The sequence below is a fragment of the Cyprinus carpio genome, chromosome B18 (assembly GCF_018340385.1).
Source record: "Cyprinus carpio isolate SPL01 chromosome B18, ASM1834038v1, whole genome shotgun sequence".
Lineage (NCBI taxonomy): Eukaryota > Metazoa > Chordata > Actinopteri > Cypriniformes > Cyprinidae > Cyprinus > Cyprinus carpio.
In genome coordinates, this window is record NC_056614.1 from 27,090,562 (window position 1) to 27,114,737 (window position 24,176).

At 36.8% G+C, this 24,176-nt stretch overlaps 4 protein-coding genes and 3 non-coding genes across 7 annotated transcripts; 1 reads left to right on the plus strand and 6 right to left on the minus strand.

Moving 5' to 3' along the window:
* The first annotated feature begins 429 nt into the window (after positions 1-429).
* aamdc (adipogenesis associated, Mth938 domain containing) lies at positions 430-2,660 on the plus strand. Its single transcript, XM_019080410.2, has 4 exons — positions 430-578; positions 945-1,087; positions 1,352-1,447; positions 2,302-2,660. Exons 2-4 carry the CDS (start codon positions 956-958, stop codon positions 2,440-2,442), a joined length of 369 nt encoding a protein of 122 aa, XP_018935955.1. The 5' UTR covers positions 430-578; positions 945-955; the 3' UTR covers positions 2,443-2,660.
* On the minus strand, positions 2,644-14,947 carry LOC109047609 (integrator complex subunit 4-like). Its single transcript, XM_042743638.1, is given in 25 exon segments — positions 2,644-2,913; positions 4,268-4,408; positions 4,951-5,094; positions 5,198-5,357; positions 5,460-5,519; positions 5,595-5,725; positions 5,805-5,885; positions 6,560-6,653; positions 6,733-6,899; positions 7,467-7,600; positions 8,318-8,433; positions 8,522-8,664; positions 9,385-9,590; positions 9,673-9,848; positions 9,926-9,996; positions 10,089-10,134; positions 10,136-10,204; positions 10,345-10,433; positions 11,014-11,064; positions 11,174-11,377; positions 11,547-11,653; positions 12,791-12,908; positions 14,002-14,037; positions 14,039-14,197; positions 14,837-14,947. Coding segments are annotated over 25 exon segments (2,919 nt in total). The 5' UTR covers positions 14,891-14,947; the 3' UTR covers positions 2,644-2,751.
* Positions 14,948-15,281: 334 nt separating this feature from the next.
* LOC109063323 (BTB/POZ domain-containing protein KCTD14-like) lies at positions 15,282-17,966 on the minus strand. The gene is made up of 2 exons (XM_019080401.2): positions 17,853-17,966; positions 15,282-16,841 (listed from the first exon to the last, which is right to left on the minus strand). Exons 1-2 carry the CDS (start codon positions 17,907-17,909, stop codon positions 16,173-16,175), a joined length of 726 nt encoding a protein of 241 aa, XP_018935946.2. The 5' UTR covers positions 17,910-17,966; the 3' UTR covers positions 15,282-16,172.
* Positions 17,967-19,506: 1,540 nt separating this feature from the next.
* rps3 (ribosomal protein S3) lies at positions 19,507-23,858 on the minus strand. Its single transcript, XM_042744640.1, has 7 exons — positions 23,720-23,858; positions 23,118-23,248; positions 22,859-22,952; positions 22,690-22,784; positions 22,205-22,392; positions 19,827-20,030; positions 19,507-19,572 (listed from the first exon to the last, which is right to left on the minus strand). The coding sequence occupies exons 1-6, from the start codon at positions 23,747-23,749 to the stop codon at positions 19,831-19,833; spliced, it is 738 nt and encodes a 245-aa protein (XP_042600574.1). The 5' UTR covers positions 23,750-23,858; the 3' UTR covers positions 19,507-19,572; positions 19,827-19,830.
* Positions 19,645-19,789, minus strand: LOC122140495. The gene has a single exon (XR_006157174.1). It is a non-coding gene; the product is annotated as a small nucleolar RNA SNORD15 (small nucleolar RNA).
* On the minus strand, positions 20,113-20,256 carry LOC122140494. Its single transcript, XR_006157173.1, has one exon. It is a non-coding gene; the product is annotated as a small nucleolar RNA SNORD15 (small nucleolar RNA).
* LOC122140493 lies at positions 22,479-22,628 on the minus strand. Its single transcript, XR_006157172.1, has one exon. It is a non-coding gene; the product is annotated as a small nucleolar RNA SNORD15 (small nucleolar RNA).
* Positions 23,859-24,176: the final 318 nt, after the last annotated feature.

Sequence of the window (24,176 nt, forward strand, 5' to 3'; positions counted from 1 at the left end):
TAGAAAAAGCGTCGTTTATTCGTGTGTATTCGTGGGTGAATAGTTAAATAAATAAATACATTATATTTAAATTAAAAAAAAAACGTTTTTTTTTTTTTTTTTTTTTTTACTTTGATTGCAACACAATATAGTAACATGTCACACTTATTTCCACAGACGTGTTTCTACTATAAACATATCGCGTGTTTATTCATTACCGGATGAATAATTAAAGTGATAAATACATAAGTGCAAATATAGATAATATTTTTAATGACAACAATAAAACATTCTATTAATTAATTAATTAATTATAACCGTGTAATACAATATTCTTACATATTTCATTTATTCAGTGACAGTGCTTCTGATATGACGTTTACGATATGATATATAATAATACTTAATATGTTATATATAAAAAGTCAGTTTAGAAGATGAGTAACATGCCGTTTTGTACGTCACTGATCGGCAGCCAATCAACGTGAAGTGCTGAAGCGCATGCTGATTTGACGCTGTCCCGTGACGTGCGTGGTGGGCGTGTCCTATCGTCACACGAAGAGAAACACAACACAAGCAAGATTGAGTTGCAGGCAGAGGCAAGATTATATAAAATAGATGAAATACGTGTATAGTGCATGAATTATAAAGTGGTTTTTGTTACGAATATAATTTTTTGCATTAATAAAAACCTAATTTGAAGCAGATAATGCAGGTTTTGTTGTATGCATGTACTAATACTTCGAAGCTGGGCTAATCGTTTCTAAATTGCATTTTAGATTAATAAAATATATATATATTTTTTTTAAAGTTGCATCACTTACAACAAAGTAATGGTGCCAAATAGTAATACCATAAAACTGAAGTTTTAAAATATTCATGTAATATTGTATTTACATGGCACTCCCAAGGATCTTTAAAAATAGCATGGTACTGCATGTGACTTGTCTTCCACTCTCTCACAGGAAAGCTGATCATGTCTTCTCCAGAAATTGCTTCTTTATCCTGGGGCCACATGAAGGTCAAAGGTTGCTCCGCATCCTACAAAGACTGTAAAGTGTGGCCTGGTGGCAGCCGAGCCTGGGACTGGCGTGAAACCGGCACAGATGTAAGATGAACACCAGATCCCACTGTAAAACCATCCTCAAATTATGACATTATCTTCTTAGAATTTAATATTGTCCTAAACACTGCAATGCACTTGAGCCCTTTACATTACAGCAATGCCTAATATAATTTACATTCTTTGATTTCTCAGTGCATAGTAGCAAGATGCATCTACTTATTGTTTTATTACATTTTAGAATAATAGTAAAGAACAAAAATATTATTTATTAGAGTTGTGTCTGAAGTGCATCTGTGCTCCTGCCAGCATTATCCAGGCGTCCAGCCGGCCGACCTGGAAGAGGTCCTGAGGACAGGAGTGCAGACGCTGGTCATTGGAAGAGGGATGAGTGAAGCTCTACAGGTGACAGTGTGGATTTGCTGATCAGCAGCACTGTCCATCATCTGAATATTGCAATCCTTAAAGGAACAGTTCACCCAAAAAATGAATAATCGCTGAACATTTACTCACCCTCAGGCCATCGAAGATGTAGATGAGTTTGTTTCTTCATCAGAACAGATTTGGATGAATGTAGCATTACTTGACTTGCCTGCAAATGAATGAATGGGTGCCGTCAGAATGAGAGTCCAAACAGCTGATAAAAACATCACACACACCACTCCAGTCCATCAGTTCACATCTTTAGTAGAGAAAAGCTACGCATTTGAAAGAAACAAATCCCTCAAGATGTTTCTAACTTCAAACCGTCACTTCTAGGTAAAATATGAGTCCATAATCCATAATAACACGTCCTCCAGTGAAAAAGTCCACCCTTTTTGTCCTCTCAAATCCACTGATGTATTTGCTACCAACTGTTTTCACTAGTAAACAGTGTTTAATCCACATATTTCTCTCCTGATTCAGACAAGATGAGTTTTTCAATGGAGGAAGGTTTATTATGGATTATGAACTCATATTTTAGCCAGAAGCAACAGTTAAAAGTTAAAACATCTTAATGATACATTTCTTTCTTACATGCACATAGCTTTTGGTTTCTCGAGATTTTAACTGATGGACTGGAGTGGTGTGGATTGCTTGTGTATTATTGTGATGTTTTTATCAGCTGTTTGGACTCTCATTCTGACGGCACCCATTCACTACAGAGCATCCGTTGGTGAGACACTGATGCAATGCTATATTTCTCCAAATCTGATCTGATGAACATTTTCATCAAATATTACTTTAAATAAACTAATCTTTTTTTTTTTATGTTTCAGGTGCCTCCATCCACCCTAGATTACGTGAAGAAGCAGGGTGTTGATATCAGGGTGTTTCAGACCGAGCAGGCCGTTAAAGAATATAATGCTCTGGTGGGACAGGGAGCTAAAGTCGGCGGGGTCTTCCACTCCACCTGCTAATCACATCATCAACATAACCAGCTAATTCATTAAATCGATTGTTTAAAGTGCCTTACATTACAAATGAACATTGTTTTCTTAGTTGATGCACTCTAAACTACTGGAGGATTGTTTTTCCTTTGGTGAAAATGTTATTTGCATTATAATTTGATTATTCTTTGAATGTAGGCTGTGAAAATACCCCATTATCACACACACCAGTGATACAAATGAACAAAACACATTTATTTCAGATAAAACCTAATTGTGAAAACACGTGATTTTGTGTGGGCTGTTAATTTCACATATATACTGCCTGGATTGCTCGGGTCAGCGGCGAGCTGGTTTGGGCATGATGAAGACTTTGACGGGTTTGCTGAGGTGGATTGTGCTCTCGATGCAGCTCTCGCTGGTGGGCAGGCCGCCCATGCTCTCGTTCCACGCAGGTTTAGAGGCAGACTGTTTACTGCTGCTGGAGCTGTAGGGCTGGAGCTGTAGGCCAGGAGCATGAGAGGCTTATTAAAGGAAAAACACCAGTGCTGTTTTAGTATCACTGAGATATTATTATAGTTTTCAATAATATTTTTAGTTTGATATTTTCAGTTTTTTTTTTTTTTTTTTTTTTTTTTCTTTTTTTTTTTAGTTAAAGTTTTTGCATTTTTGTCTCTTTTTTATGTCTATATAATTTTTTACTCATTTTTATTTAGTTTATTATTTTAGTACATGAAGTTAAACTAAATAAAAATGAAAAATGTTACATTGGAAACCAGCTGAAATAAAATAAGTCAAATTTTTTTTTTTTTTTTTTTTTTTACATTTTATTTTATTTCTGTAGAGTTTATTTACTTTCAAGTAACCAAATGTTTTTTTTATGATTTTAGTTAAACGTAATAAAAAAATAAAAACACAAAAATGTGTGACGCACTTTAGATTACATTCTATTTTATGCTGTGATTGTTCTCTTATAAAAATGTACTAAAGTACTAAAGTTTTTACATGCTACTTCAAGGTATTTTGGTTAGTATAGTATATGAAAAACTTTTTAGTGATGTCTTTCTGCAATTTGTTAGTCAGCATAATCCTAAATTTGTAATTTCCATGCAAAAACAGACTATTTAGTGAAAATGAAAATAATTAATAATTAGATTATACATTTTTTTTTCTTTTGAATAACGAGCACTGATGAGTTCTGCAAAATGGACCGTTCTCACAGAATGTTTTTTAATAATTTACACAATTATTAACATCGTAAAAGTGCTTTATATTTTCCTTTTTTTTTATAATATACATTTATAATACTATACTTTGTGTTTTCTTACACTGGCATTAAATTATAGAAAGTGTTTCTGTAACAACATCTGCTTTCTCTTTTCTGACCTTTTCCTCTTTTTGTAAAGTCATAGAAATGCTATTGTGGATTTTTTTCTTTCACCAAATGGAAATGCAAAAACTATATTTGCTGTAGTTTCTGTTCACCACTATATTGCACAACTATGATGCCTTGCGCTTCTGAAAACCCTGGAAATGTGAGAAAGTTCCATAAGGACAGGAAAATGTATTTAAAAAAACATCGATTTTGATTTTCTCCGAGGCAGAAATGTATTCAGCCTCGGTATTCTGCTGGTCACACAGACACTCACAGATATAAAATAACTCATGCCTTGTTGGACTGGATGCTGTTCTATTTATATCTGTGGAACTGTGAAGGGTTCATGCTGTTCGCTGCCAGCAGAGAAGGATTTGTCATGGTGTTTGCAACATTATTTACTCAAGGACAAAATACAAAGAATAGCTACTGCATAATAATCCGCAACCAAAAATATACAACTGATGTCTTGAAGTGCACATGTCAGAAAGGACACATACCTGTCCAGGCAGAATGAGAGAGATAAACCTGCGTGATCAGTCGCACGCGTCCAGGTCCTGGGGTCCTGAAATCTCCAGGTTTGGGGTGGATTATGTGAGACTGTCCATCTGGATACAGCACCTGTTTGACGACGAAGAAAAAATGAATAATGTGCATCAACTGTACAAAGATTTTATTAAACAGATTTAAAGCCAATTTAAAATGGCTCATTTTTTGCACAAAACACAATTTTCAACAAGGCATGCAAATGACAAATGATGCAAAATTAACCATTTTCACCAGGTCTGACGCGTGTGCAAAGTTTCATGACTTTTCGAGCATGTTTAGGCCCTCAAAAATGCGATTCATTTTGGAGAAGAAGAAGAAGAAGAAAAAGAATAAACAAAGCAGATACAATAGGGCCCTAATGAAGGATTACTAACATTTATGCAACTGGCAGATGCTTTTATCCAAAGTGAATGCATTCAGGTAAAAGTTTTATCATTTCATTCACTCAATGGGAATCAGATCTATGACCTAAGCATGCATAGGTTGGGATTTAAATGCATCAGTCAGGAATTGACTGGACTGGATGGGGAAACATGTCTACAAATGGTTAGAAAGTCCTTTTTCTTAGGTTTTTTTTAATTTAACTGAAAAGAAATGAGGTTAAAGCCTCTGACCTGCACTCTGACTGTTGTCTGTGGATCTTGTACGTGTTCAAGAGTAGCATCGATGTCTAACGCCACCACCAGACCAGAGGTGAATTTCAAAGGGTTGTCTGATTCTCCCGTAGGCTCGATAATTGTCGCCGACGCTCTGTGGATCTGACAAACCGAAATAAACAGAAAAAGAGATATTTGGAACAAACATTTGGAAACAATCAATCTAGAACCTCCTGAAGCTGTTCGCGTGTCAGAACCCACAAACCTGCTCGGGTAGTTTGAGATGGATGAACCTGCTTTGCCGCAGTGTGGTCTGAAGGATTTTAACCAGATCTAGAGGCTTGACGGACGTCAGGCTGGGCAACAACTCCAGGAGTTTCTCCACAAAACTGTCCTGAAAACGGGGCAACTCTGTCATGAAGAGTCTGAGAATGGAAAGACAAGAACATTCAATGATTGTTCATACACAACAGCGTTTAGATTGAGATCTTATGCATGTTTTACACATCATCTTTGACTGTTTTTACCTCTGAAATGACTCCACTTCCTGCAGGAACTTCTCACAAACACCAAGTACACGGTCAACCCTGTAATTTGGAAGAAGAAAGATGATCAGTTTTGAGATTTTCTTGCATCATAGAAGTGTATTGGTCAGTGCTGACCCTGGTTTGGATCGGGCCGTCAGGATGAGCTGTAACGCTTTCGCCTGCAGCCGGATGTTGTGAATAGTGGCGATCTGCTGCGTCTCCAGACCGCTGTACAAGAACTCCAGCTTATAGGTCTCATCCAGGATCTGTCACACATTACAAAGGATTTTTGGGTAACGTTTGGTGGGAAGGCCTCAGGTTCAAATTCATTTCGGTAGGACAGACCTGTCGAGCGGCTGTTGAAACTTTGGCGTTCTGTTTAAGACAAAGCGGCACAGCCATGGTCCATAACTTCTCTTGAAGTGCCTGGGTTTAAAAGAAAAAAAGAAAAATTATGGATAATATGCCTTATTTTAATCAATACAGTTACAAGGGTTTACAAAAGCATACAAAGGTTTGTGGTCGGATTTTCTTTTTTTATGTTTTAAGTCTCTTATGCTCATCTAGGTTGCATTTATTTTATAAAAATACAGAAGAAAAAAAATTAATATTGGGAGAAGATATTATAATTTAAAATGACTGCTTTCTATTTTAATACATTTTAAAATGTAATTTATTCTTCTGATGCAAAGCTGTATTTTCAGCATCATTACTCCAGTCTTCAGTGTCACATGATCTTTCAGAAATCATTCTAATCTTCTGATCTGCTGCTCAAGAAACATTTCTTGTTATTATCAATGTAGAAAACAACTGTGCTGCTTCATATTTTTGTGATGCATTTTTTCAGAATTCTTTGATAAATATAGAACGTTCTTTTATTTGAATTAGAAATCATTTGTACCATCATAAATGATTTTACGGTAACAATTTAATTCATTCTTGTTGAATAAAAAAATATATATCCTTCTAACTCCCAACTTTTGAATGGTAATGTATGTAATTATATTCAGTAACAATAATAATGACTAGGTTTTACATTTTCTTTAGAAAACAGGAGTTGTGCTAATGAAGTACTAGCAGTGTATTATATCTGAATTCACTTTGGCAAGCAGCAGCTGGCAGTGCAGGTATGTGGCACAGAAATCTGCAGATCCGGCCAACTCCGTCTGCAGCTCCCCCAACCGCTGCAGATCTCTGTACGTGCCACAAATCAAACAAACACTTTATTAAAGACCTTAACTTAATATAGTTGTAGTGCATTAGAGGTTCGAACCTGATGGTAAACTCCAGCAGATCCTGAGCACCAGGTGTTTCCAGGTTCTGAAGGGCGCTGACCCGAACGAGACTGTCCTGAAGGAAGTTCTGTGCCGACTCCAGGCTGCCTGAACCCACGCCGGACGCCTCCAGACCTGAACCAGCAGTCTGCTTTCTGCCCGGCAACTGAGACGAACACCGAAGATAAGGAAGAGAATTAAACTGATCAAACAGAATTTAAAGAAATGATAGCATACACCACCATTCAAAAAGAGGGTCAGTATGATTTTTTTAATGTTTTTAAAAGAAGTCACTTCTGCTCACCAAGGCTGCAATAATTTTATCAAAATACAAAAAAAAGTAGTAATATTTTTACAATTTAAAAGAACTGTTTTATATTTGAATATATTTTAGAATCTAATTTATTCCTGTGATTCAAAGCTGAATTTTCAGCATCCTTCCTCCAGTCTTCAGTGTCACATGATCTTCAGAAATCATTCTAATATGCTGATTTGATGCTCAAGAAACATTTCTGATTATTATCAATGTTGAAAACAGCGCAGCTGTAAAAACCGTGCTAAATTTCTCAGGATTCCTTTAACTTGATCAATGTCTTTACTGTCACTTTTCATCAATTTCACTGCTGAATAAAGCATGAATTTGTTAGAAGAAGATTTGGAGATGTGGAGAGAGTTCTTTATCCTTAAATAAAAGTGAAAGGCTGGATATGAGGTATGCAAGCAGGTTTCTCACTCGGAGGTGTGGTACCATTTGGGACAAGCTGTCACGCAGGTAGGCGTAGTGCCGAAACGTGTGATCCGAGAACAGTGCTGGCATGGTGGGACAGGATTTGGCTGCGTTGAAGACCAGAACTAAAACAGCGATGTCTGAACAAATCCAGGTCAGGAAAACAAGCATTTGAACAGAATATCTACAGCTCAATAGACAGGAAACAGAAATTATCCAGCAGCAAATAAACATAAAATCAGATGTTTGGAAATGCATTTCAGCCTGAATATTAAGATCAGTGTCATTTCTGCCATTCAGTATTCAAAGCAAACTGCTTATGTTGGATTATTCAGTCACTCTACACAAAAGTCTAAAACTTAAATGAGACCCTGGACCACAAAACCAGTCTTAAGGGTAAATTTTTCGAAATTGAGATTTATACATCATCTGAAAGCTGAAATAATAAGCTTTCCAATGATGCATGTTTGTTATGATCGGACAATATTTGGCTGAGATACAACTATTTGAAAATCTGGAATCTGAGGGTGCCAAAAAATCTAAATATTGAGAAAATCGCCTTTAAAGTTGTCCAAATGAAGACTTTAGCAATGCATATTACTAATCAAAAATTAAGTTTTGATATATTTATGGTAGGACATTTACAAAATAACTTAATGGAACATTACCTTTACTTAATATCCTAATGATTTTTGGCATAAAAAAAAAATCGATAATTTCAACCCATGCAATGAATTGTTGGCTATTGCTACAAATATACCCGTGCTACTTATGATTTCTTTTGTGCTCCAGGCTCACAAATGCTATGTAAAAAGTCACATGCATTAGCATGTTATCATGTCAGATGTGCAGGATACAGGCAGGGTCGTCCATGTCTGGTTCTGGGGTGTCGAAATACGGATGTGTGCTCAGCAGCTCAGGGACAATCGGCAGCACAAGGGTCGGGTGTCGAGCACCGAGGAACTTCAAACATCTGGAGTGCAAGAGGAGCAAAATATATAATACTGAGAATGGGGCTGGATGACAGAGAAGAACGGACAGGAACAGCCACTGGAACTCACTTCCAGACTGAGTTGCGGTCGGTCGGGTACTTGGTGAGGTTCTTCAGTAGCTCCACGAGGGCCAGCTGGATGCAGTCTTTAGTGGACACATTAGTGAAGCAGAGCAGCTCATGCAGGGCCTCGCAAATGTCCCGCGATGAGTCCTGCAATCAATGGCCAATTAACTGCTCTGATATTATGGCTGAATGATTTGGGGAAATGTCTAATTGCAATTTTTCTGAAAACATTGTGATTTAAAAAAATTAATGTGCTTGGTTTGCCTTGCTTATTTGTAGCCAAAAAAAAAATCCTTTTGATTATATTTAAATATGACTATATAATAATAATAATAATTATTAGGATTATTGTTATTATTACTATATAAAAACATTACCAAGAAATAAAATATTACTATTGTGATATTTCACTGTAAAACAAAAAACTATCAAAAATAAATAAATATATTATTCATATAATAACAACAACAACAATGATAATAAATAATAACAATTATTTCTGTCACTGTTGTTGTTGATGATGCTTTTACTGTTAGGATTATTGTTGTTGTTATCATTTAGCAAATTAAGAAATATTACCATTGTGATGTTTTATTATAAAATAAATGTAACTGTAGAATTACTATAGGCTACTAATATTTATATGTTTATAATATTAACAATTTATACATTTTCAAATGCAGAAAACTGCAGAGAGCAAAAGGTTTCAGTGCTATGCAACACACAGCGAATATATATTTGTTTAATTAATAGAATTATCAAATTGCAGTTTTTGTGATTTAATAACCCCATTAAGCCATACTGCAATTTTGTTGCATTTTGACTAACTGTGCAGCAGTCATGCTTGCATTGTGCTCAGTGGCCCACCTCCAGTACTGCGAGGACAGTGTCCAGCTGGTCTTCTCTGAGCGTGATGTGAGAAAAGATCTGCCGCAACACGTGGATGGACTGCAGCCGCACCTCCTCGATTTCATCATTAAACATGTCCACCAGGAAGTCAAGACACTTTTCAGCAAAGCTGGTTGAGGACTGGGCGAGGGAACATAGCGCCTCCACTGCAGCGATACGCACCTCTGTAAAAAGTGATACCACATGAATAACAAAGTGCTAAAGAGTCCTCAAAGATAAATAATGATAGTGTTTTGAAATACATACCGTACATCTCATCCTCCAAGCCGTGAACAAAAGCCCCACAGGCTCCAGAGTCGATGAGATTTACACCTGAGGTGTCGACCCTCTCTTTAGGAGCATCATCGGCCCATCGCCGTCCAGATGAGAACTCTCCAGAAGCGTACAGTTCCTTCGCTCGTTCATGAGCAGTACGTTTCCTCTGAGACAGAATGAGAATTATGTTTTAAAAAGCATTTGCGTTTCTTGCATGTTTTTCATCATTTGTTTTGTACAAATACCGAGATCGGACATCAGCTTCTTGTCTAAAGTCTGCTCCAGAAAATGAGGGCTGACTTGATGCATCGAGCCCTGAGAGAGCGAAACGGTTGGATGGAAAAGTGAGCGGTGAGTCAATCAGAAATGAATCATGTGGTCATGCTACAAACACACCCAACACTCACCAGCAGTTTCGCAGCTTGCACTCTGACTAACCATGAGCCATCATCTGTGACAGATCTTCCCGAAGGAGTCGTCCACCAGTCGGATCTCCTCATTGGAGGAAGGGATGGGAACAATACTGTTAATGCATAAAGTTTCATTAATGTTCAATCCATGTTAAGAGACTTCAAGAAAGCAGTGAGTACACAATGGCTGCAGTCAGCATCACCTACACTTGAAGACTGGATGGGCACATATAACAAAACACAAAGTAAGTACCTCTCAGGATAAAGCTGGCTCAGAAACCAAACCATCTGCACTGCTGCCGAACGAACCTGCTCATAATCATCACTCAAGAGCTTACAGGCCTGTCCAGGGGATCAGACATTCATATGTTAGTTATTTCTTTTGTAATCTCATGCTCAGTGGAATGAAAAATAAAAAATATATATGTATTACCATTCAAGAAGTTTGGTAAGGTTTGGATCCACACAGAAAGGATGCATTTAATTGTTTAAGAGTAACAGTAAAGACTTTTATGTTCTCGATTTCAAATTAATGCTGTTCTTTTGAACTTTCTATTCATCAAATAATCCTGAAAAAATGGTTTCCACAAACAATGAAGCAGCACAACTGTTTTCAACATTGATAATAATCAGAAATGTTTCTTGAGCAGCAAATCAGAATATTAGAATGATTTCTGAAGATCATGTGATACTTAAGACTGGAGTAATGATGCTGAAAATTCAGCTGCGCATCACAGAAATAAATTACATTTTACAATACATTCACATACAAAACAGTTATTAAAAATAATAATATCTAATATTTTTACTGTACTTTTCAACAAATGAATGCAGCCTTGCTAAGCAGCTTTCAAAAACAAAAAAATCATACCAACCCAAAACTTCTGAACGGTAGTGTAAGATTATTATTCCTGATATTGACCTGGTTATAAATAGTCTGTTGAATTTTCATCCCTCTTTCATGTAGCTGCAGCTGATCGGAGAGAGAAAAACACACTGAAGTCATTTAAAGAAATGCAAGTAAATAAAAGCCACATTTAAAGCATTTTTTAACATGGTGTTGTTCTACAGAGCTCATGCACCGTGGCTTTGATGGCGGCGGTGCGGACGCGAGGATCCTGGTCCTGGAAGTAGTCACTGATCACACTCTGTGCGTCCCGTACAGGAGACGTTTGTGCTCCGGGTCCTGCATCAGTCTCTTTACTGAGAGGTTTATCAACCGTCCCCAGACAGCCCAGCAGCTGCAGACACTTATTCCTCACTCCGAAATAAGTGCTTGAGAGATGCTGAGGAAACATGACATGAAATATTTATACAACTGTAATAATATTCCTGATTCAGAATGATTTAAAACTGCTAAAAAGCTGAATAAATCAGTATTAACCATTGCTACTGCTAAAAGTATGATTTCAGAGTTAAAGGAATGGAAGATATCTTCTTATTTATTGCAATCACCTTGCAAGCCACATCTATAAGTCTCTGAATGACAGCGATCTTGTCTGGGAGCTGAGTGCCGATGATCAGTAGAGTGTCCAGAAGCTGAGCCAGAACCTGATGAGACTCTAAAACACAGCCAGAATTCTTAGAAAAATCCAATTTCTACACACAGTTAACCCAAACTAATCTGCATTGATTTAATTATTCAGGGCTTGACAGTAGTAAGGAATTTTTTCTGCTGACCTAAATGGTGAGTAGTTCAGATTCTCACTAGCTCTAACATAAAAAAACAATACATTTTAGTAATAATTTTTTTTTTTATTAATGAGTTGTTCATATTTTTGATTATCTATATAAAAGACACTTTTGTGAACTATCCGGGGCCATTATTATTGTTGAGGTATGACATTAAATAAAACAATTGCTTAAATGATATATTAAGAGTCACATTACTTTCTAGTAGAATTAGGGCTGTTCAAAAAATCGAATGTGATTCTCATGCGCATCTCCTCAGATTAGTAGTATATCTCCAGCACGGATCAGGGTTGCCAGGTTTTCAAAACAAAACCTGCCCAATTGCTCCTCAAAACGAGTCCAATCGGGTTTCGTTCCGTGCGATAAAAATACATGTTTTTGGCAGGGTTGCCTTGGTAATATTCACATTTTAGGGGCTAAATATCACGTTATTGATATTGGGGTTGCTTCAAACCGCGGACATGAAAAACAACCGCAGACTTGGCAACACTGGTTGGCATTTACTACACAGAGCCGTAATTCACTGACAATCTACACACAATCGATTTTAAAATCGCAGGCGATTCTTTCTCGATTCTGTGTAGCTTGTCGGTGGACTACGGCTCTGTGTAGTAAATGCCGCTCCACCTGAACCAGTGTTGCCAAGTCTGTGGTTGTTTTTCATGTCCGCGGGTTGAAGCGACCCCAATACCAATAATGTGATATTTAGCCCCTAAAATGCGAATTTTACAAAGGCAACCCTGCCAAAAAACATATATTTTAACCCCGGGATGCAATTTTTATCGGGGAACCTCCTGGAAACGTGATTGGGCTAGTTTTGGACTAGTTTTGAGAAGCAATTGGGCAGGATTTGTTGTGTAAACCTGGCAACCCTGATCTGAACGCACGTGCTGGAGATATTCTACTAATCACAGGAGCGTCTTTACTGAAGAGCTGCGCATGAAAATCACATTCGATTTTTTGCCCAGCCCTAAGTAGAACATTATAATTTTAAATCAAAGACTTACTTTCACTGCTGAGAGTGTTAATAGCATCATCTACTACGCAGTCTGGAGCAAAGCCCTGGGTTTTGGATAATAAACCCAACAATGAAGCGATCTTCAGCCTGACAGAGTTATCTGACTCCTGTAGAGTCAGACACATAGGACACATTTATTAAAGTGAATACATAATATTACTTTCATCATAAACATTTAATGGAATATGCAAGTGTTTCATTTTAAATTGTCTGAGTGCTTAATAAGATTTTGATAGTTTTATTAAGTTCTCTTTTCTTAAACTGACTTTTAAATGCACAAATAATCTAGCTCCAGCCGTACTCTGTCCTTTTGTGACAAAAACAAGCACATGTTTTTCAACTGGGTGCTTGGATTATCCTTTAGAAAGGTCTGACCAGGGACTGGGGTTGCAAATTAGCCTATTGACTAGAAACCTTTTATGCAACACATCTACACATGGGTCAAAGACGTTATCAAAAGAAATGTACAAAAGTGATTTTGTGTCCATAGAAAGCACATTAAATGTAAGTAAAATGTCTACTTTTAAGGTTTCGAATATGTTTTTAGAGAATAAAATGTCAAAATTAGGTTGAAGTAATGTTACATTGTCATTCCGTGTAACACAATATTTATGCAAAAATTCAAACAACATGCTTATTCTGACGTGTACATATTAAAACGTCTAAAAGAATAATGGAGCATACTAAATTTTATTGTGTTTTAAATTAGTAAAAAATTCTTACTGACAAATGGGCAAAACCTAGGATAGTGGCAGATGTTAAAAATGTAAAATTACAACTCATTAGTATTTGGGGTGAAAGTAATTAGTCTTAGTCTTATGTCATAAATTGATTTTTGTTGTTAATATGCCTGACAAGACTGTTACACTGAATGATCTTTTACTGGGTGTCTTCTATAAATCAGGGGAAAATGTATGATATTTATTTTTTGCTCAGAAAAACAAAAACAAAATTGCAATTAATGAAAACAGAAAACTTTTTGCATTTTTGGGGGGGGAAACTACAACAGTTTAAAGCAGTATTACACTTTTTTTTTTATGCTTAAACCCTTTTTCATCTTTGACCCACATATTGTTATGGCTCTGACTATGATAACTATGTATGTAATAATGTGCGCTGCATTGTCCCTGACAAATAAACTAATTAAAAAAAATAATAATAATAATATCGGTATCAGCCACGAAGGCAGTGCTGCGATACATTGTAATAACGCTTGAGCAGTATGTGCACGACCCCCCTCCACGCTCTCCGCCTCCACCGGTCTCCGTGTGAAACGCAGCAGGTACTGCAGAGCGTCTGTGGGGCTGGTGGCTTTACACAGGTCTATGTGAAGAGCGGCTGATTTACTGGGTTTGGTCAGTCGAAGCTTTTTCGCTGGAAGCTCCTCAAGAGTCACCTGCTGCAAAACAACAACAAAAACAACAACATGATCAACAGGCCCTGATATAAACACTGAGAAAATACTGACATCACTGACTATTCTACTTCTGATATCTTGTGACACATGTCTCAGACACAACCACAAAAGTCTTAAAACACTATTTTTATTTATTTATTTATTGTTATTTATTTTTGTCATCTTTTCATCACTCATTTTTCATTATTACACAATCTGAGAGTTTGCTTATCAAATGCAGATCAATACACCAGCATCAAGTGTTGGCAGTGAGATGCTATTGTTGCAGTCTCCAAAAATAAAAGCAATCGAAAACATTACAATAAAAAAAAAGTTACAGCGTCACTAAGAAAATAAAAATAAGAGCACACACGAGTGCGTTTAAAAATAAAAATATACATTTTTCTAGTTTCCTCTGACTGAGAAGACTTTAAATAAAGCAGATAACATCCAAATAGCATAAATGTATAAATGAATAAATGTTTGTTTGTCATTAGAAGAATAGTAAAGCAATAAACACACTAATGCTACATCTGCTTTTATTCTAAAATTATCATTATAATGCTATAATTATATTCTGTGACCAGCACACGAGTATGACATTTTATAATCAGTATATACCGTGTTTTATTTGTTCACCTGAGAAACTTTAGAGAATTCCTCATAAACTCGTTTCTTCAGATGAGCTGCCATAGCTGTGTGTACGGCTGCGCGTCTGCTCCTCTTCGCGCATGCGCTGTTCAGCGGCGTCAGAACTGCGACACCTCATGGACGGAAGTCTTCAGAGATCACGCATTCTGTGCCTTCTACGTACATAATACATTTTAATGTCATAATATTAGAAACAACCTATTCTGATTTTAATGAGATAACTACACCACAGATAATTTTTTTATTTTCTAAGCTTCACTCGTTTGAGTGACTCTGCACATGAAGAGATGATTAAAGATTTCAATATATTTTTAAAGAATTATAGCATATACCATAAAATATAAGCAGCTTTAATAATAATGCGACAGAGAATAATGGATTAGAAGCAACACATAAAGCAATCAGTAAATATTAGACAATAACATAATCAATTAAATTTATTTTTGACATTCAAAAAAATTTTTGGAATCCTGGTTTTTTTAAACATATATGAAGTAATAAGATACTACAACAGCAATTCTGCTGGAAATGGCACATCACTCTTTCTTAATATTATTTTGCACTGTTAATGATCTACATGAGCAAAGGCTTAATCAAGTGTCTTGGCATCATAAACACATGCTGTACAAAGTGAAAACAAACATTATTTACACATAGCACAAATTAGGGAGATTATAATGTTGGTATATGAAGTGGACCTGTTTCCACATTCTTACATAATGCATTGGGAAAACATGATAAAATGTATACCTTTAAAACAATGCATGTTGCTTTGGATAAAAGCATCAACCAAATACATAACAGTTGCATGCATAAAATTTTACAATTCTCACGTGTTGACAAATTAACAAGCCAAAAACATTCCTTAAGACCTAAAGCTGATATGAAGGGTTTATAGTTAAACTAAAAGCTAATTAAAGGCCGCAGCATCTAAAACTAAAACTATGCATTTACCTAAATTATGTTAAGGGCATTTCTGTACACACAATTTAGTCAAAATAATATTCTGTTGCAATCCAAAGCATGCCACAAAAAAAACCCGAACCAGAATATTCCTAATAAAGACACATTTGTCCAGAAGCTATTTTAAGCCAAAGGCCAGGATTGTTCAACTAGAGTCAACATTAAACAAGGGGTTAACAGATACTGAGAGATAAGCACACCATTGCACATGACTGACAGCTGTCGATAGGTGGGTCTGCTAGAGGACAGAAGCTGTTGATGTCGAATTTGTTTGATACACTGATTATATAGGCTAATATATAAACATTCCTTCACTTTTTAAATCCCTGTCTCCAGGTTATGAGCTTGGGCCTGAAGTTCTTCACCACCAAGTGAAAATCAGTTTATAGAAGAAGTCGTAGCTCTTGAAGAGAAACCCTTTGTCTATGCTGTGTGGTTGGATCTTTACTTTATATCCTCTGGCTTCTATGTCCATTTTGACGCAATCTAACAGGTCTTCCACTGATGCGGGAGCTTTCCACGGACCGAAGCTCACCACGGACTCTCTCGGGGTGCCGAGACTGTCGATAGCGTTGTTGTATCTGGCTAAATCATCTTCTGTCCTCACCACACACACGATTATGTTGGAGTGGCGTGAGGCGATGGCCTCGGCTCTGGCCACCCTCACAATCACCTCCAGGTTTTCACGGTAATTCGGCACACGGGCCAAGAACTGCTGTCTCCCGACCGTCTCTCCGAAGAACTGCGGCGTCTCCTCGATGGCTTTGACCAGAGGTTTGATGTCGTAGTAAAGCGCCTCCTTATGCACCTCCTGCAGGTGTTCAGTAGGAGGTTTCTCCGTTCTGAGGTACTCGAGGATGTACCTGAAATAAGTCCCATCACGGTCTACGAAGTGACGGCCCTCAGAGTCCATCCGTTTGGTTGATCCGTTAAACAGGTCTGCCAGTGTGGAGTTCGGGAACTTACGGATGGTTCCCAGAGTGGTGCTGAAGACATGACCTCCGATGTTCAGCTGCACAACTTGGGATTTCTGTGGAGAGAGAAAACATGTCGGTTTTAACAGTTAATATGAATAGTTGATTGAAAGCCTGAGAGATGCTGACCACTCTTCGTCAATACTGATACCAACACAACAGACTACCCAAGGTCTCCAAGGTGCAATGATGTAAAGAACAATTAAAGACCAACATGAACTGGAGCAACTTTTGCTGAATCAAGCTAAGCAACAAAATAAGACATAATTCAATAAACCTCTTAATAATTAATAGTTTGAAAAAAGACACAAAAAAATCAGCAAAAATCAAATGTGCATATATATATATATATATATATATATATATATATATATATATATATATATATATATATATATATATATATATATATATATATATAAATGTCCACATTTCATAGAAAGAAACATATATGTCATAATAGTGCATGGCAGTACAATAATACAAATAATAACGCCATGCATTTAGTTCTCTCTAAAATATATACATATATATAAATTGGCAACTTTGGAGTTAAAGAATTCAGGAAATGCAGCAGATTTATTGACATAACTTGCCAATAATGTTACATACCGCATTCTCAGTATTTGAGTATTTGAAGTATTGAGTATTTGAAGTAATTTTTTAAATCATTTTATTAATCTCGGTTTCAAAATACTGTAATTGTTTAATCTTTTACCAGCTTCCTCCTTAAGCATACAATACTATTGGGAAGTAAGTAGTTTCTTGTTACTGGACAAGTATCGTGTGCTAAGTACATGCACTCGATGTTAAAACAACGCGCGTGTATTTGCTTTACAGGCGGTGCTGTGAACATCTTTAACAGCACGCGATGACAGAGACATAACTATAATCTGTCTATAAGAATTATATTCATTTTACAAAAATACATCTCAGGCGATTCAAACGAATAGCTGAAACACAGAACAGCTGTTACATGAAATAGAACATTCACGAAGAAAATGCTACAATGTGACATTCCATTATGAAATGTAACTCTTTCTTTCTGTTGATGTTTAAAGTCTTACCGACTGCACAGGTGCTGAGGACTGTTTTCCAGGAGATTTATAGTCGGGTAAACTCATGATCTTCAGCTGAAACTTCAGGTAGCAGCAGCTCAGGCTGTGAATCAGGTGTGTGTGTGTGTGTAACTTTATAAGATCCACCCATGACACACACACGCACACACGCGCACGCACACACAGGTAAGGCAGAAGGGCACTACTGCATTCTCTTCTAGCTTCATGAATAAGAATTAACTATTTGTTAAAAACACTGAAAATATGCTCTTAAACTTTAATTCAACAGTCCACTGACAAATAGTGGTTTAAAGTGTTTGTTTTGGAGATTGTAGTACCACTGTATCATGTACAGAACTATGCTAATCCTTTTGCACCATGATTCTCATCACTCAGCACTTTTCACTAATAGCCATTAAACTGAAACAAGTGTAATGTTCAACGAAATAGAATCCATCAAAGAGCAAAAAAGCTCAGTTCTTGGTTTGCTGTGTATCCAAATAAAAGGATTACAGGTGGAGATGTTGTAGCAATCTTCTTCTAAAGAATATAAAGAATAAAATAATTTTGCTGGTATATCGGCATGTAATCATTTTTTGGATACATAGCAAACAAATTTCAAGAATTGAGCTTTTTTGCTGTTTAATGGATTCTATTATTGATTTGAAATCGTGTTCCATGTGAATGTAGAGCAAGGTCCTCCTTTTTTCATCTAAACGCAGCTGATGACCTCTACAGCAGTGGTCCTCAACTAGGACACAGAAAAGAGGACTTCAACTAATCAAAATTAAAAGACAAAAAAAAATAATAATAATAATAATTAAAATACACTAAAAATCAAGATTTCTTACTGCAATTAAACTTAATTTTAAAAATGTTATTGGTCCCACTTTTACATAAAAATAAAAGTACTAATGTTCATATTGTATTGCAAAACACTTTTGCTGCTATTGAGGTGGGATACAGGAGAGGTTATAGGAACAGGTTTGGTGCTGTAAGTAGGTTTTCAGCAGTGTAATTGTAGATGCATTTATTTTTTTTGTATTTTTTTAAAATGTTATAAGTGTAATGTATAAGTGCATTGCACCAAATTATTTAAGTAGTTAAGGCCACTTAATATAAAGTGAGTCTGTTACTTCCAAACCTAGAAGTCATGCAATGTAAACTCCATGTACATTTTTCTTCTCATACCAAGCTCTAAAACATTCCAAAAGGTAGAAATTGTGGTTGAATATATACAAATATATGATGTATGTGTGTGTACATATACATGTCTCCTTAATTCTTATCCAGAAAATACCATACAACTGGCAAAGTCATAAGGCTTTTGCATTTTGTGCAATGTGGAGGCCATGGAGTCTAAACAAACATACAAAGTAACTGAATGCAACATTATATTTTATATATTATAGATTTCCCCCCCCCCCATAATGTTGCAATTTCATTACAATTAAACACTGCTTTATAAACAAAGTAATATCAATAAAATAAATAGTTTTTATCACAACTGTCATAAAGCTTCTCCTGGTAACATGACTTGCATGCTGATACTTCCAACTGCATTCTGTTGCTCACAGTTGTTTTAACATCTTCAGGTATATTAGACTTAATCATAACGTCTTTAAAACACGGCTCATTTGAAGAGAATGAAAACAGACAACAGTTCCCCATTTATCATTTTATTTTTTTATACAGAAAAGTATAGGCCTTCCATCAATGATCGGTCAACCTGAAAGAGACAAAAACATCTTGTTAGAATAAAAAAAGTATCACAGACAAAAACTAGTGAGCAAGGAAAAACCCTTCTCAGACAAATGCCTCTACATCTTCAATCTAAGAGGACACGTGATCTCTGAGGAACTGAATCAGACGCACAGAACGTGAGCCTGAGCCAGAATCCTCAGAGACGGGCCTCAATCCGACTCGTCATCGTATCATCACTGAAGGGAACGCGGAGGTCAGTTTGGGGTTTTTAGGTCTTACCTCTTTATGGGGTTGGCACTGGGGCTCCCTGTGGCATGACTGGGACCTCGGGCTTGGCCCCCTTCTGCTCAGACACCGGGGTGGTGGGCAGGACCTCATCTTTGGGCTCCACGATGCTGACGTGGTCAGGCAGGGGCTTCTTGGGGCCGATCTTGCCGCTGGGATCCCAGGGAAGCATGATTTTCACCTTGATTCCAAGCACACCTGTATGAAGACAATCACACAAGGACACATTACAAAACTAGACAAGTCAAGATCTAGTCAGCAAGAAGAAAGAAAAAAAAACCCTTCTCAGACAAATGCCTCTACATCTTCAATCTAAGAGGACACGTGACTCTGAGGAACTGAATCAGACGCACAGAACGTGAGCCTGACCCAGAATCCTCAGAGACGGGCCTCAATCCGACTCGTCATCGTATCATCACTGAAGGGAACATGGAGGACGGTACAAAACATTGACCAGAAAGCTGAGCTTCACCATACGTTTGAAAGCATGCATTCAAAGGCTTCTCAGACGAACGCCTCAGAAACACCACGTCTCTGAAGAACCAGAAACTGACTAAGACTCTTCTGAAACAATATAATTGTGGTTCAGTATATCGTCACTGAAGGAAAGAGATATACACTTCTGAGGTTAAACTTCCAACAATTACTCAATTTGTTAGACATTTGAGGTGCCATGCTAAACCTTATAAATTTTATATAGCAACAGGTTTGCATCTTGAAGTCCTAGTATTTAAGTCCCTGACTTTCTGATTTGATTTTAATTTGAGTCAAACTCTCAGTGCAATCTGAAAGTCTGTTTCAACTATGTTCCTGTCCTACTGCAATATTAATTAAAATCACTGGGAAAAATAAGGAGCTTTCATCTTTTAGATGCCAAAGCCAACAAATTTTTTTAATTAAAAAGGCATATATATATATATAGTTTCTTGTATGAATTGGAAAAATAAGGAGCTTTCATCTTTTAGATGTTGATTTGAAATCGTGTTCCATGTGAATGTAGAGCAAGGTCCTCCTTTTTTCATCTAAACGCAGCTGATGACCTCTACAGCAGTGGTCCTCAACTAGGACACAGAAAAGATGACTTCAACTAATCAAAATTAAAAGACAAAAAATAATAATAATAATAATTAAAATACACTAAAAATCAAGATTTCTTACTGCAATTAAACTTAATTTTAAAAATGTTATTGGTCCCACTTTTACATAAAAATAAAAGTACTAATGTTCATATTGTATTGCAAAACACTTTTGCTGCTATTGAGGTGGGATACAGGAGAGGTTATAGGAACAGGTTTGGTGCTGTGAGTAGGTTAATTATAGATGCAATAACATGCATGTATTTTTTAAAATATAAGTAAAATGTAAAACATGTACACAATAAGTGCATTGCACCAAATTATTAAAGTAGTTATGCCCACTTAATATAAAGCGAGTCTGTTACTTCCAAACCTAGAAGTCATGCAATGTAAACTCCATGTACATTTTTCTACTCATACCAAGCTCTAAAACATTCCAAAAGGTAGAAATTGTGGTTGAATATATACAAATATATGATGTATGTGTTGTGTACATATACATGTCTCCTTAATTCTTATCCAGAAAATACCATACAACTGGCAAAGTCATAAGGCTTTTGCATTTTGTGCAATGTGGGGCCATGGAGTCTAAACAAACATACAAAGTAACTGAATGCAACATTATATTGTATATATTATAGATTTCCCCCCCCCCATAATGTTGCAATTTCATTACAATTAAACACTGCTTTATAAACAAAGTAATATCAATAAAATAAATAGTTTTTATCACAACTGTCATAAAGCTTCTCCTGGTAACATGACTTGCATGCTGATACTTCCAATCTGTATGAGTTTCTTGTATGAAGGCCCAGCCTGCACTTAAAAATAATATTGCAAATCAGTCTAAAAAATTAGGAAATCATTTAGTTTAGTAAGTTATATATTTTTTATATTCTAATCATCATTCTATTACTTGTTGACTTACATGATCTATTTTTTTTTTTTTTACACTAATACAATTGTATTCACAAATCCACAGTAGGTTACTTATACATCTAAAATAATATTTGAAAAATTATACACTATTCTCAATTAATCTCATTTGTAATTTTAACAGTTTCTCTAAACACTTCCCCCCATTAAAAAGCAATAATGTGCTAAAGATGACAAATTCATAGTTAAATATTATAAATATGTCTAAAATTAAAAATGTAGAAAATACTGATATTTAATTTTTCCTACTCCTAGTACTTTATTTACTCATCCCAATTATTATTTTTTTCTCTGATCTGATCAAAGATCTGACACAAAGGCAGTTTCCAGAGAACCGTCGGTGGGTTTAATCTCACTCACCCTGTCGGAGCAAAACGTGGCGGACAGCAGTGTCGACGTAGTAGTTAACGGGGTCTCCGCTGTGGATCATCAGGCCGTCCACGAACTTCATGGATTTGGCTCTCTGACCTCTCAGTTTACCAGAAACCACCACCTCACAACCCTTGGCCCCGCTCTCCATGATGAAGCGCAGAACACCGTAGCAGGCCCTGAGGACAACAGACACGGTACACGACCATAAACACGCAGAACAGTGAAATTATAAATAATCTAGCCTCCAAATAAAATCATGCATCCTTCTCAGACAAATGCCTCTATGTCTTCAAACAAAAAGGACTCACTGCTTTGAGGACCTGAAGTCAGACGCACAGAACGCGAGCCTGACCCAGAATCCTCAAAGACAGAACCGGCCCCGTTCCGACTCGTCATCGTATCATCACTGAAGGGAGTTTCAGTCGGGAGCCCAGTGCATGCTGGGAAGTGAACGCTCACTACTCACTACGCACCTACGGACAGCCAGTCCTCCGAGCAGCTTGTAGCGCAGAGACTCCGCCTGAGCGATGGCACAGAGACCGCGCGTGGCGACCTTCTCAGCGTACAGCTACGATAAAAACAACACAATACTTCAGAAAAATGACTACTTTTGGACCCCGTTTACACCCATGTTTAACTCACCTCCACACTGCCTTCAGGGAACCCGAATCGTTTCTGAACGACGGCCGTAAGCTCACGAATGCGCCGGCCTTTCTCTCCCAGAACGTTCTGGGTCCTGAAGAAACAAATGGTCATTACGTTAAACTCATTACACTTACATTCCATTAAAGTCAATGCGGTTACTCTTCAGTAAACCCACGTCAATGCATTCAAATGCACTTTTTAAGCATGTAGTGTAACGTCATGGATATAAACTCAAACGAGAGTGTACAGTTCACACCTGGTGGCCAGGATGATGATTTCCGTTCTTGTTGGCGTGACACGCACCTCCACACCGGAGTAGCCATCCTCGGCCAGCTCTCGGGTCAGGAACTCATTCAGCTCGGCTTTGAAGATGCCATCTGACACAAACTGAGAGAGAAACATCAAAATGATTATGTCTTGTGATGTAGAAATAATATGACAGTCTCATATTAACATAGGCGTTGAATACTATGATTAATGTCAATGAAGAATAAGACAAACCTGCTATTACAAGCTAAGTTTGTGATGCATGGAACTGTTACTTTACTAGGTCCTTTCTAGCAGTCATACTAACGTCAGCTTCCGGAAACATATACATTAATGTGCTTAAATGTAACATCTGTGTTGCACTGTACACATCTGAACTGTTAAAATATAACCCTAGACTGAGCTCAGCGCTGCCATGTTCCTCATTAGATTCAGAGCCGACAGCATCCGGATCAATCCACCTCTACATTCTCATTAAACCCTCATCTGAGCATCTTAGGTTATGGTTAAGTATCATAGTATTCAGTCGCCGCTGTTATTTTGCACTTCTGCGCTTTAATTACACACATTTCAAATGATAATCGTACCCACCTTTCGCTTCTTCGAGATTTGTACCGTCATCTTGCCGGAGGCCGCAGACAGGAAAGGAACTGGCAAAGTAGCGGAAGTGCGTTTATGCTAACGAATCACTTCCGTATGACTGTGAGTAATGATGGGAATTGTAGTTCTCACATCACACGCTGTAATCTCTTTTTTAGTTAGTGTTTAAATTGTGGAACATTAATGCATCCTACGATATTGTAATCGCCGTCCTTCAAATAAATGTTTTAATAGGATATGGATGAAATGTTTCATAACAAATGTTTTTATAGGATTAACAGAGAAATGTTTGTGTATGTATAAAATTATTAATGTAAGATCAATATAATGAAATATAATTAATTATTTTTTAGGCTAAGTAACCCAAAAGTAACTACTAAGTAGCTAACTACATTTAAAACACATCAAATTAACAAAGTAATAAACAAACAAACAAACAAACGTAACT